A 13,429-nucleotide genomic window follows, 5' to 3' on the forward strand; every position below is an offset into this window, starting at 1 on the left:
TGAAGCAATTGGGACAGAACTTAAATCGCACTAGATTGAGGAATGAATAGATAGGTGAAAAGGAGACATCAGGTTGAACTTTTTTTTTTTTTTGAGACAGAGTCTCACTTTGTCACCCTCGGTAGAGTGCTGTGGCATCACAACTCACACCAACCTCAAATTCTTGGGCTTGAGCGATTCTCTTGCCTCAGCCTCCCAAGTAGCTGGGACTACAGGTGCCCACCACAATGTCCAGCTATTTATTGGTTGTAGTGGTCATTGTTCGGCAGGCCCCAGCTTCGTTTGAACCCGCCAGCTCCCGTGTATGTGGCTGGTGCCCTCGCTGAGCTACAGGCGCCGAGCCAGGTTGAACTTTTCTTTAATTTTAATTTAATTTAATTAATTTATTTATTTATTGCAGTTTTTGGTCAGGGCCGGGTTTGAACCCACCACCTCTGGTATATGGGGCCAGTGCCCTACTCCTTTGACCCACAGGTGCCGCCCTAATTTTTTCTTTTCTTTCTTTTTTTATTTTTTTTGTAGAGACAGAATCTTACTTTATCGCCCTTGGTAGAGTGCCACGGCACTCTACTCAGGGTGACAGTTTGAGGCTCTGTCTCAAAAATAAATAAATAATTAATTAAAAGAAAAAATAAAAGGGAGATGTAGTGGCTGAGAGTTGAGTACATTCAAATTCTTAAGGAAAACAGCTAGATGAGAGGGAGAGGCTGAAGATATAGTAAGGGACTAGGAGTGATAGAGGTTTCTTTTTATTTTTATTTTTTAATTTCAGCTTGCTTGTTCATTCTTCTTCGTTTTTTTTTTTTTTTTTTGTAGAGACAGAGTCTCACTGTACCGCCCTCCATAGAGTGCCGTGACGTCACACGGCTCACAGCAACCTCCAACTCCTGGGCTTACGTGATTCTCTTGCCTCAGCCTCCAGAGCAGCTGGGACTACAGGCGCCCGCCACAACGCCCGGCTATTTTTTTGTTGCAGTTTGGCCGGGGCTGGGTTTGAACCCGCCACCCTCGGCATATGGGGCCGGCGCCTTACTCACTGAGCCACAGTGGCTGCCCCATTCTTCTTCGTTTTGAAGATTTTTTGGTGTGTTTCTTTTCTTTTTTTCTTTTCTTTTTTTTTTTTGTGGTTCTTGGCCAGGGCTGGGCTTGAACCCGCCACCTCCGGCACATGGGACCGGCGCCCCACTCCTTGAGCCACAGGCGCCGCCCTCTTTTCTTTTTTTTTTAAATGTTATTCCTTTGGCGATTCTTTTTCCCTTTGCCTCCCCCGTAGCTGGGATTACAGATGCCCGCTACAACGTCCAACGGTTTCTGATGTTAGTAGAGACGGAGTTTCACTCTGGCTCATTCTTGCTCATACTGGTTTCGAACCTCCGAGCTCAGGCAATCCACTTGCCTCAGCCTCCCACGTTGCTGGGACTATAGGTGTGACCCACCACGCCTGGCCGTGATAGAGGTTTCTTTTTTTTTTTTTTTGTAGAGACAGAGTCTCACTTTATGGCCCTGGGTAGAGTGCTGTGGCCTCACACAGCTCACAGCAACCTCAACTCCTGGGCTTAAGCGATTCTCTTGCCTCAGCCTCCCGAGCAGCTGGGACTACAGACGCCCGCCACAACGCCCGGCTATTTTTTGGTTGCAGTTTGGCTGGGGCCGGGTTTGAACCCGCCACCCTCGGTATATGGGGTCGGCGCCTTACTGACTGAGCCACAGGCGCCGCCCCGTGATAGAGGTTTCTAAGGATTAGGTGCAATGGAACTCAGAATGTCCCTCAGGTAGGGACCATAGCCTTCAAGAAGGTCTCCCTATGTTGTGCTGGGCTCAAGAAGTTCTCCCCCTGGCTTAGCCCCTGAGCTCAGTGGCTAGGGTACCAGCCACATATACTGGGGCTGGTAGGTTCGAACCCAGCCTGGGCTGGCTAAACAACAGTGACAACTACAATAAAAAAAAAAAAAAAAAAATAGCTGGGGGTGGCACCTATGGCTCAAAGGGGTAGGGCGCCAGCCCCATATGCCGGAGGTGGTGGGTTCAAACCCAGCCCCGGCCAAAAACTGCAAAAAAATAAATAAATAAAACTGCAAAAAAATAAAAAAAAAAATTAGAATAAAAAAAAAAAAATAGCTGGGCATTGTGGCAGGGGCCTGTAGTCCCAGCTACTTGGGAGGCTGAAGCAAGAGAAATGTTTAAGCCTGAGAAATGGAGGTTGCTGTGAGCTGTGATGCCACGGCATTCTACTGAGAGCGACATAGTGAGACTCTGTCTCAAAAAAGAAAAGAAAAAAGTTCTCCCCTCTCAGCCTCCCTCGCAGGCTCGTGCCACTGCACCTGGCTGTACTGAAGTTATTTTTGTAGTTATGCCTAGGGAATAGGGAACCATAAAGGATTTTTTTTCTTTTTTTTGAGACAACAGTCTCAAGCTATTGATTGAGGGTGAGGATGCCATGGCATCGTAGCTCACAGCAACCTCCAACTCAGGTGCAAGCGATCCTCTTGCTTCAGTTTTTCTATTTTTTAGTAGCGAAAATGAATACTTGAGAAAAGAGTGATGCCACAGCACTCTACCGAGGCCAGCAAAGTGAGACTTTGTCTCAATAAATAAATAAAAAAACCCAGTCTACTCATGTTATTAGTTTTTGAGAGGTCTCCCTATGTTGTCCTAGGCTCAGGAAGTTCTCCCCCTGGCTCGGTGCCTGTAGCTCAGTGGCTAGCGTGCCAGCCACATACACTGGGGCTGGTAGGTTTGGGGTCTCACTTTTGCTCAGGCTGGTCTCCAATTGGTGAGCTCAAGCAATGCACCTGCCTCAGCCTCCCAGAGTGCTAGGATTACAGGCCTGAACCATGCGCTTGGCCCATAAAGGATTTTTTGAGCAGAAGAATAATGTTATCATAGTTGTAAATTAGGAAAACAACTCGTGGCAACAGTGTGGCAAGTAGTTTAAACTGAAGGTGGAGGGACCCATTAGAAGGTCATTTTGATAGGCTTGGTGCCTATAGCTCAGCATTTAGGGCGCCAGACATATACACCAGAGCTGGTGGGTTTGAAACCAGGCCTGGCCTGCCAAACAACAATGACAACTACAACCAAAAAAAGAAAAAATAAGGTGGCACCTGTGGCTCAGTGGGCAGGGCGCCAGCCCCATATGCCAAGGGTGGTGGGTTCAAACCCGGCCCCAGCCTAATTGCAACAAAAAAATAGCCGGACTTGGGCGGCGCCTGTGGCTCAGTGAATAGGGCGCTAGCCCCGTATACCGAGGGTGGTGGGTTCAAACCCAGCCCCAGCCAAACTGCAACAAAAAAATAGCCGGGCGTTGTGGCGGGCACCTGTAGTCCCAGCTGCTCGGGAGGCTGAGGCAAGAGGTTCGCCTAAGCCCATGAGTTAGAGGTTGCTGTGAGCCATGTGACGTCATGGCACTCTACCAGAGGGTGGTACAGTGAGACTCTGTCTCTACAAAAAAAAAAAAAAAAAATAGCCGGACTTTGTGGCGGGCGCCTGTAGTCCCAGCTATTTGGGAGGCTGAGACAAGGGAATCTCCGGAGCCCAGGAGTTGGAGGTTGCTGTGAGCTGTGATGTCACAGCACTCTACCGAGGGCAACATAGTAAGACTGTCTCCAAAAAAAAAGGAAAAAAAGGTTATTTCAATAGATGAAGCAAGCCATGATACAAGATTAGTTTTCCTATCTGTAAAATAGTAATAATACTCCTTGTTCTAGCCATTTTATTGTGTTATTATGAGGATCCAGTAGGAAAATAAAGTGAATGTGCTTTGACACCATAAATGTCACAATATATAAGAAGTGAACTGTAGCTTATAATAATTCTGAGTAGTGATGGTAATTTTTCTGTTGCAGGAGGGAATTCCTTGGAGGTATAGTGAGTTGAATCATCTCCCTGGCTGTTGTTCTCAGTAGCTTTAGAATGAACCCTCATGCTGTCTGGTGCCTGTGGGTTCCAATAGAAGAACATGAGCTAGACTGTGATACTTAAATGCTGACCTCGTGGGGTCCACTGTTTTTCGATTTTTTTTCTTTTGGAATTACCCTTCTTTAAGGTGGGAAAGAATCTTGAAAACTAGGGAAAGAAACTACTAGAAAAAGAGTTTGCTGGTAGTTATAAAAATTCCTGGGTTCTCCTGGGAGTATATGTCTAACTGTGTTGCTGAAACTGTCACTCTTTCTTCTTCAGGGGATGTTGGAAATTATTATTATGGACAAGGCCACCCAATGAAGCCTCACCGAATCCGCATGACTCACAATTTGCTACTTAACTATGGTCTCTACAGAAAAATGGAAATCTATGTGAGTTACTGGGAGTGCTACTGCTCCCTAACCTCATCAGTTCTGATTCCCCAAATGCCACTCATTATCTCGTTTTCTCAACTACTCATTCATTCATCCATCAAACCTGTTGTGTTGCTGTTATGTGGTAGACACAGAAAATGACAAAGATTCTGTTTTTAAGGTGTTCACTCCAGTGCTGGAGACCCACATGTAAATGAATAAATTATATTGTATACATTAAACAATTTAAAAATATATAAGGCCAGGGCGGCGCCTGTGGCTCAGTTGGTAAGGCGCCGGCCCCATATACCGAGGGTGGCAGGTTCAAACCCGGCCCCAGATGAACTGCAACCAAAAAATAGCTGGACGTTGTGGCAGGCACCTATAGTCCCAGCTGCTTGGGAGGCTGAGGCAAGAGAATCGCTTAAGCCCAGGAGTTGGAGGTTGCTGTGAGCTCTGTGATGCCATGGCACTCTACCGAGGGCCATAAAGTGAGACTCTGTCTCTACAAAAAAAAAAAAATATATCTATATCTATATCTATATATATATATATATATGGCCAGGCACAGTGGCCTTGAATGGTTGAGGTTGGAAGATTGTTTGAGACCAACCTGAGCAAGCGTGACACCATCTTTGCTAAAAATAAAAAATTAGTTGGGGGTGGTGGTTTGTGCCTATAGTCCCAGCTACTCAGGAGGCCAAAGCAGGAGGATCGATTAGGCTGAGGAGTTTGAGGTTGCGGTGAGCTATGATAACACTGCACTCTATCCCAAGCAACAGAATGAGACCCTGTCTCAAAACAAACAAACAAAAAATGTACAAGATTTCAGCATCTGGCTCGGTGCCCGTAGCACAGTGGTTACAGCGCAGCCACATACACCTAGGGTGGTGGGTTTGAACCCGGCCTGGGCCTGCTAAATAATAATGAAAACAACAAAAAATAGGCAGGCACTGTGGTGGGCGCCTGTTGTCCCAACTACTTGGGAGGCTGAGGGAAGAGAATTGCTTAAGCCCATGAGTTTGAGGTTGCTGTGACTCTGTGGCATTGTCTGGGATATCTGCCCTTGTTCTTTTTTTTTAATTGCCCTGCTTATTTTTTAATTTTTTTTATTTCCTTGCTTATTTTATTTTATTTTTTTTTTGTAGAGACAGAGTCGAGCGGCGCCTGTGGCTCAAAGGAGTAGGGAGCCGGCCCCTTATACTGGAGGTGGTGGATTCAATCCCAGCCCTGGCCAAAAACTGCAAAAAAAAAAAAATCTTCGTCTTGTAGAGACAGAGTCTCACTTTATGGCCCTCAGTAAAGTGCTGTGGCATCACAGCTCACAGCAACCTCCAATTCCTGGGCTTAAGCGATTCTCTTGCCTCAGCCTCCCAAGTAGCTGGGACTACAGGCACCCGCCACAACGCCTGGCTATTCCTTGCTTATTTTTTATTTTTATTTATTTGTTTTTTTTTTTTTTTGAGACAGAGCCTCAAGCTATCACCGTAGGTAGAGTGCTTTAGCATCACAGCTCACAGCAACCTCCAACTCCTGGGCTCAAGCCAGTCTCCTGCCTCCGCCTCCTAAGTAGCTGGAACTACAGGCACCCGCCACAACCCATGACTATTTTTTGGTTGCAGCTGTCATTGTTGTTTGGCGGGCCCAGGCTGGATTCAAACCCGCCAGCTCAGGTGTATGTGGCTGGCACCTTAGCCGCTTGAGCCACAGGTGCCAAGCCCTTATTTATTTATTTTTTTTGTCGAGACAGAGTCCCACCCTATGCTCTGAGTAGAGTGTAATGGCGTCATAATTCACTGCAACCTCAGAGTCAGGCTGTGGGCACCTGCTGCCTCAGTCTCCAGAAGCTGCTGGGATTATAGGTGCTGGCCGCTGCGCCCAGCTGGGTTTTTCCATTTTTTTTTAGGTGTCGGGGTCTCTTGCTGAGGCAAGTCTCGAACTCCTGAGCTCAAGCAATTCTCCCTCCTCAGCCCCCCACAGTGCTGGGATTATAGGCCTGAGCCACCGTACCTGATATTGCCCTTATTCTTTTGTATATTTTAGAATCAATTTAATTTCACAAACAAATCTACAGGGATTTTGGTTGAAATTTCACTGAATCTATACATCATCTTAGGGAGAATTAATATCTTGAGAATGTAAGTCTTCAAATCCATAAACATGATATATCTCCATTTATTTAGGTCTTTTAAATATCTCACAAAAAGGTTTCCTTTAGCATCTTTGCTGTGAAATATAATATATGTACAGAAAATTACATAAAATAAATGTAATTTAACAACTTGATACAAAGTAAACACCAACTAGTTCAAGAAATAAAACATTGCCAGTACTTTAGAAACCTATGTATTTCCCTTTGTGATTAGTTTCCTCCCTCCCCCAGAAGTAACTAGAATCTTGACCTTTCTGTTAATTTTTTCATTGCTTTTCTCATAATTTAACTACCTAATATACATCCCTAAACAAGATAGTTTAATTTTGCTAAATTTGATGTGAATAGAATTATACAATATACATTTTTTTGGTACGTGGAATACTGTGTACCATAATTTATCTATTCTGCTGTTCATGGGGCATTTGAGATTTGGCTGTCAATAAAGTTTTTATTTTCTCCATAAGGTAATTTACATCTTTTAGAAGATATTATTCCAAGTAATTCATTTTTTAATGCTATTGTAAATTTTATGTTTTTAAGTTTTTGTTTTTGATTTCTTTTTTTTTTTTTTTTTTTTTTGTGGTTTTTGGCCGGGGCTGGGTTTGAACCTGCCACCTCCGGCATATGGGACCGGCGCCCTACTCCTTGAGCCACAGGCGCCGCCCTTTTTTTTTTTTTCTTGAGACAGAGTGTTACTTCATTGCCCTCAGTAGAGTGCGGTGGCGTCACAGCTCACAGCAACCTCCAGCTTTTGGGCTTAGGCTATTCTCTTGCCTCAGCCTCCTGAGTAGCTGGGACTATAGGCGCCCACCACAACACCCAGCTATTTTTTGTTGCAGTTTGGCCGGGGCCGGGTTCGAACCCACCACCCTCGTTGTATGGGGCCAGTGCCCTACTCACTGAGCCACAGGCACTGCCCTCAGTTTCTTATTGTTATATAGAAATTCAATGCAGTTCTTTTTTTTTTTTTTTTTATTGGCCAGGGCTGGGTTTGAACATACCACCTCTCGCATATGGGACCGGCACCCTACTCCTTGAGCCACAGGCACCACCCCAATGCAGTTCTTTTTAATTTAAAATATATTCCAGGTCTCTGTGGATCTGATTCTGCTGTTTGTTGTTTTTATGGGGTCTCACTCCTGATGCTTTGTTTCCTGTAGTTTCTGATTTTTGACTGTGAGGTCAATGCAGTAGTCTCCTTCATCCAAAGGGGATATGTTTCAGGCCTCCCCGGTGGATACTCGAAACCAGGGCTAGTACTGTACCCTATGTATGTAGTATACTGAGGGTGCCAAAAATATGTGTACACATTTTAAGAGATCTTTTTGGGGGCCAGGTGCAGTGGCTCATGCCTATAATCTTAGCACTCTGGGAGGCCAAGGCAGGTGGATTGCTTGAGATCAGGAGTTTGAGACCAGCTTGAGCAAGAGAGAGACTCTTTCTACTAACAGTAGAAAAAATTAACCAGACATTGTGGCAGGCTCCTGTAGTCCCAGCTGCTCAGGATGCTGAGGCAGGAGGACCACTTGAACCTCAGCGTTTGAGGTTGCTTTGAGCTCATTTGATGCACTGGTAGTCTAGTCTGGATAACAGAGTAAGATTTTGTCTCAAAAAAAAAAAAAAATTCTTGTTGGAAGTGATATCAGTAATTCTAGGTACACCTGACTAGTAACAGTACCTTCAATTCAACTTTGAAAACTAATGCGCAGTCTCTTAAAATGTGTACACATTTTTCGGCACCCTCTGTATTATGTTTTTTCTTATATCTGATAAAGTTTAATTTATAAATCCGGCACAGTAAGAGATTAAGAACAATAGTTAATAATACAATGGAAAAATTGTGACAATATATTGTTTTTGTTTTTTTGAGACAGAGTAACTATGTCGCACTGAGTAGAGTGCCTTGGCGTCACAGCTCACAGCAACCTCAAACTCTTGAGCTTAAGCCTTGGGCTCTTGCTTTAGCCTCCCAAGTAGCTGGGACTACAGGGCCTGCCACAATGCTTGGCTATTTTGTTGTTGTTGTTGCAGTTGTCATTGTTGTTTAGTTGGCCCAGCTGGGTTTGAACCCACCCGCCTGGGTGTATGTGGCTGGCGCTGTAACCACTGTACTAGGGGTTCCAAGCCTGTATTTTTTTTTTTTTTTTTGATACGGCGTCTCACTTTGTCTCCCTCTGCTCACAGCAACCTCAAACTCTTTTTTTTTTTTTTTGTAGAGACAGAGTCTCACTTTATGGCCCTTGGTAGAGTGCCGTGGCCTCACACAGCTCACAGCAACCTCCAACTCCTGGGCTTAAGCGATTCTCTTGCCTCAGCCTCCCGAGTAGCTGGGACTACAGGCGCCTGCCACAACGCCCGGCTATTTTTTGGTTGCAGTTTTGGCCGGGGCCGGGTTTGAACCCGTCACCCTCAGTATATGGGGCTGGCGCCCTACCGACTGAGCCACAGGCGCCGCTCAACCTCAAACTCTTGAGCTTAAGTGATTCTCTTACTTCAGCCTCCCAAGTAATTGGTACTACAGGCACCTGCCACAACACCCAGCTAATTTTAGAGATGGGGGTCTCGTTCTGGCTCATGTTGGTCTCAAACTCCTGAGCTCAGACAATCCACCTGCCTCGGCCTCCCAGAGTGTTAGGGTTACAAGCGTGAGCCACTGTGCCTGGCCAACAAAATGTTGTTTACATTTTCACATTTAGAAGATTTATTCATGTCATAGATCTTAGCAGCTTTAGTGTATGATTTTTTTTCTTTTCCTTATTTAGGTGAGAATTTTCTTTTCAATTAAATGAAGTACTTTACAGCTTCTCTTTGGCATATCAAAATTGCCCCATCACTAATCTTGTGCTTTGGGGCCATTATTAAATAAAATAATTGGTGGCTCCTGTGGCTCAAAGGAGTAGGGCACTGGCCCCATATATTGGAGGTGGTGAGTTCAAACCCAGCCTCGGCCAAAAACTGCAAAAAAAAATAATAATAAAATAATTGTTCCTGGAACTCAAAACTGTACAGTACCTTGACCGGTGATCTAAGCGAACAGGTGGGTAGTGTATATAGCATGGATACTCTGAACAAAGGGATGATTCATGTTCCGAGTAGGACAGAGCTAGATGGCTCGAGATTTCATCATACTACTCAGAATAGCTCTTAAAACTTACAAATTGTTTATTTCTAGAATTTTCCATTTAATATTTTCAGACTGTGGTTAATTGTGGGTAATTGCAACTGTGGAAATGGAAATTGCACAGAGAGAGGACTACTGTATCTTTTTTTTTTTTTTTTTTTTTTGAGATAGAGTCCCACTTGGTGGCCCTAGGTGGAATGCCATGGCATTATAGCTCACAGCAACCTCAAACTTTTTTTTTTTTTTTAAGTTTATTGTTTTTAAACTTCAAATTAATATGAGGGTACAAATTTTTAGGTTGCATTGTTCCCACTTTCTTTTTTTAATTTTTTTTTTTTTTGTAGAGACAGAGTCTCACTGTACCGCATTCGGGTAGAGTGCCGTGCCGTCACACGGCTCACAGCAACCTCTAACTCTTGGGCTTACGCGATTCTCTTGTCTCAGCCTCCCGAGTAGCTGGGACTACAGGCGCCCGCCACAACGCCTGGCTATTTTTTTGTTGCAGTTTGGCTGGGGCTGGGTTTGAACCCGTCACCCTAGGCATATGGGGCCGGTGCCCTACTCACTGAGCCACAGGCACCACCCAGCAACCTCAAACTCTTGGGCTCAAGTGATTCTCTTTCCTGAGCTTCCCGAGTAGCTGGGACTATAGGCACCCACCACAACGCCTTGCTATTTTTAGAGATGGGGGGGGGGTTTCTCCCTGGCTCAGGCTGGTCTCAAACTCCTGAGCTCAGGCAATCCACCCGCCTCGACCTCCCAGAGTGCTAGGATTACAGGTATGAGCCACTGTGCCTGGCCCCCATCTTGACTTTTCAGTTGCAGCCTAAAGGTTGAGCAGAGGGTTTGGGTCAGAGCATGTGCCAAGAGGCCTAAAGGTGAGAGAGATTGCCCTTAGGGAATTGCAAGTAAAATAATGCTTGGCAGATTGGTACAGTGGGTGAAATAAATTCAGCCCTTCAAACATGATTTGTTTAACCCACAAAGTATTTTAAGAACTTTATGTTAATGGCCAGCCTTTGAAAAAGTGAAATTTGACTGGCAAGGATCTGCCTATTGGGCCCAAATTCCCTCGTGGCAGTAATGAGCTAGAGCTATGTAAATAAAGGCTGTCCCTTTGCACTGCCTTTTTTTTTTTTTTTTTTTTTTTTTTTCAGTTTTTGGCCGGGGCTGGGTATGAACCTGCCACCTCCGGCATATGGGGCCCAGCGCCCTACTCCTTTGAATCACAGATGCCGCCCCATGCACTGCTATTTTGTTTATTTTAAGCACCAAGTTAGCTAAACTGCCTGGCCCTTATAGGTGTTTTTTTTTTTTTTTTTACCAGAAGATGTGAGATGGTTTTGTTTTTTGAGACAGAGTTTTACTCTGTCACCCTGGCTAGAGTGCTGTGGCATCATCATAAGCTCATAGCAACCTCAAACTCTTGGGCTCAAACAATCCTTTTTTTTTTTTGAGGCAGAGCCTCAAGCTGTCGCCCTGGGTAGAGTGCTGTGACATCACAGCTTACAGCAACCTCCAACTCCTGGGCTCAAGTGATTCTCCTGCCTCCGCCTCCCAAGTAGCTGGGATTGTAGTTGTCCACCACAACACCTGGCTGTTTTTCTTTTCTTTTTTTTGAGACAGAGTCTCACTTATTAACCCTCGGTAGAGTGCTATAGCATCATAGCTCACAGCAACCTCCAAATCCTTGGGCTTAGGCAATTCTCTTGCCTCAACCTCCCGACTAGCTAGGGCTACAGGCGCCCACCACAACACCTGGCTATTTTTTTGTTGCAGTTTGGCTGGGGCTGGGTTTGAACCCGCCACCCTCGGTATATGGGGCCAGCACCTTACCCACTGAGCCACAGGCACCGCCCCTGGCTATTTCTTGGTTGCAGCTGTCATTGTTGTTTGGCGGGACTGGGCTGGATTCGAACCTGCCAGCTTAGGTGTATGTGGCTGGCGCCTTAGCCACTTGAGCCACAGGCACTGAGCCAAGCAATCTTCTTTCTTCAGCCTCCCAAGTAGCTGGGACTACAGGTGCCTGCCATGACCTCTGACTAGTTTTTCTTTTTTTTAGTAGAGATGAGAGTCTTGCCTTGCTTAGGGTGGTCTCAAACTCCTGAGTTCCAGGAATCCATCCACTCACCTCAGCCTCCCAGAGTGCTGGGATTACAGGTGTGAACTACTGTGCTAGCCTGTAAGTGCTTTGAATTTGGTGTTCTGTGGGTTAGAGCATAAAATGTTTAAGGGGATGCTAGAGAGGTAAGCAGGAATCAGATTATTCTGGTCTTCTAAGCCAGGTTAAAGAGTTTAAACTTGAGGGGCAGCGCCTGTGGCTCAAAGGAGTAGGGCACCCACCCCATATGCCGGAGGTGGTGGGTTCAGGCCCAGCCCCGGCCAAAAACTGCAAACAACAACAAAAAAAAAGATTTTAAACTTGATACTGTCAAGTATCCTCTGACGTGTTTTTAGAGAGGAATGACATGATATAATTTACATTTTAAGACAGATAACTCTGCATGTAAAATTGAGCATCAATTCACAGCTAGATTATGTTAGATTGTTGCCACAATCCAAGCCAAAAAAGATGGTGGATTGGGACGATGGAAGTGGACAGATTTGACAGATGCCTGGTTGGTAGTTTCAAGAAAAGATGAATGTTGGGCAGTGCCTGTGGCTCAAAGGAGTAGGGCGTCAGCCCCATATGCCCGAGGTGGTGGGTTCAAACCCAGCCCTGGCCAAAAGTGGCAAAAAAAAAAAAAAAGGAAAGGTGAATGTAGTAGATGAGGAGAGAGGAATCAAAGATGATAATTCTGGCTTCTGTCTTGGACAACTAACTGGATGGTGGTGAAAACAGGAAACTTGGGAATGAGGAACACAAGGAAGTAGGGGAGCCAGAGATACCTCCCTCTCCCCTTTTAGCTCTTAGTGGGCTCGTCAGCTGGTTCTAGAAACAAAATTGATGCCAGGCAGATTAACGAGAGAAAAGTATACAAATTTTTTTTTTGAGACAGCCTCAAGCTGTCTCCCTGGGTAGAGTGCTGTGGCATCACAGCTCACCACAACCTCCAACTCCTGAGCTCAAGTGATTCTCCTACCTCTGTCTCCCAAGTAGCTGGGGTTACAGATGCCTGCCACAACGCCTGGTTATTTTTTGGTTGCAGCTGTCATTGTTGTTTGGTGGGCTTGGGCTGGATTCGTACCTGCCAGCTCAGGTGTATGTGGCTGGTGCCTTAGCTGCTTGAACCACAGGCGGCGAGCCGAAATTTTGTTGGTTTTACATGCACATGGGCAAAAGAGAGTGAAGTCTAGAGAAATGGCCAAAGCAAAATTGTTTCATATGTTTTAGACCAAGAATGATAAATTTTTTATTTTTTTATTTATTTGCTGCAGTTTAGCCGGGGCTGGGTTTGAACCTTCCACCCTCGGTATATGGGGCCAGCGCCCTACCCACTGACCCACAGGCACCACCCAAGAATGATAAATTTGAGAAGAAATTACAGGACAAAATATATCTGGCTAGGGACAGTAAATTTTCTGGAGGACTCACTAAGAGATGGGGGAGGGGTGTGAAATTGGTAGAAGGTGAGTTACTTACTTAAGTATGTTTATTCAGGTTCTTTCTTGCCTCCAATTCCAAGTTTCTGGTGATAAGGGCTGTTTCCTCACCCTTTTATGGCAAAGGTACCCTTCTCAGAGGAACCTTTGTGGCTTAACTGCAAGCAGGAAGAGACAGGTCAGCTTGATCTTTGTTTTTATTTTTGAAACAGGGTCTTGCTTTGTCTTTTAGGACTAGAGTCAAGGAGCATCACCATAGCTCACTTTAACCTTAAACTTTCGGGCTTGAGTGATTCTCCCGTCTGTCTCCCAAGTAGCTGGTACTACAGGTGCATA

At 45.2% G+C, this 13,429-nt stretch overlaps 1 protein-coding gene across 1 annotated transcript in view; it reads left to right on the forward strand.

Annotated features, from left to right (window-relative positions):
- Positions 1–13,429, forward strand: part of HDAC1 (histone deacetylase 1) — a 41,848-nt gene that overhangs the window by 6,268 nt on the left and 22,151 nt on the right. Inside the window, exon 2 of the mRNA XM_053575582.1 lies at positions 4,180–4,292. Coding sequence (XP_053431557.1) covers positions 4,180–4,292 — 113 coding nt within the window. The remainder of the gene's footprint in view (positions 1–4,179; positions 4,293–13,429) is intronic.

The sequence above is a fragment of the Nycticebus coucang genome, chromosome 22 (genome assembly GCF_027406575.1).
Source record: "Nycticebus coucang isolate mNycCou1 chromosome 22, mNycCou1.pri, whole genome shotgun sequence".
Taxonomy (NCBI): Eukaryota; Metazoa; Chordata; class Mammalia; order Primates; family Lorisidae; genus Nycticebus; species Nycticebus coucang.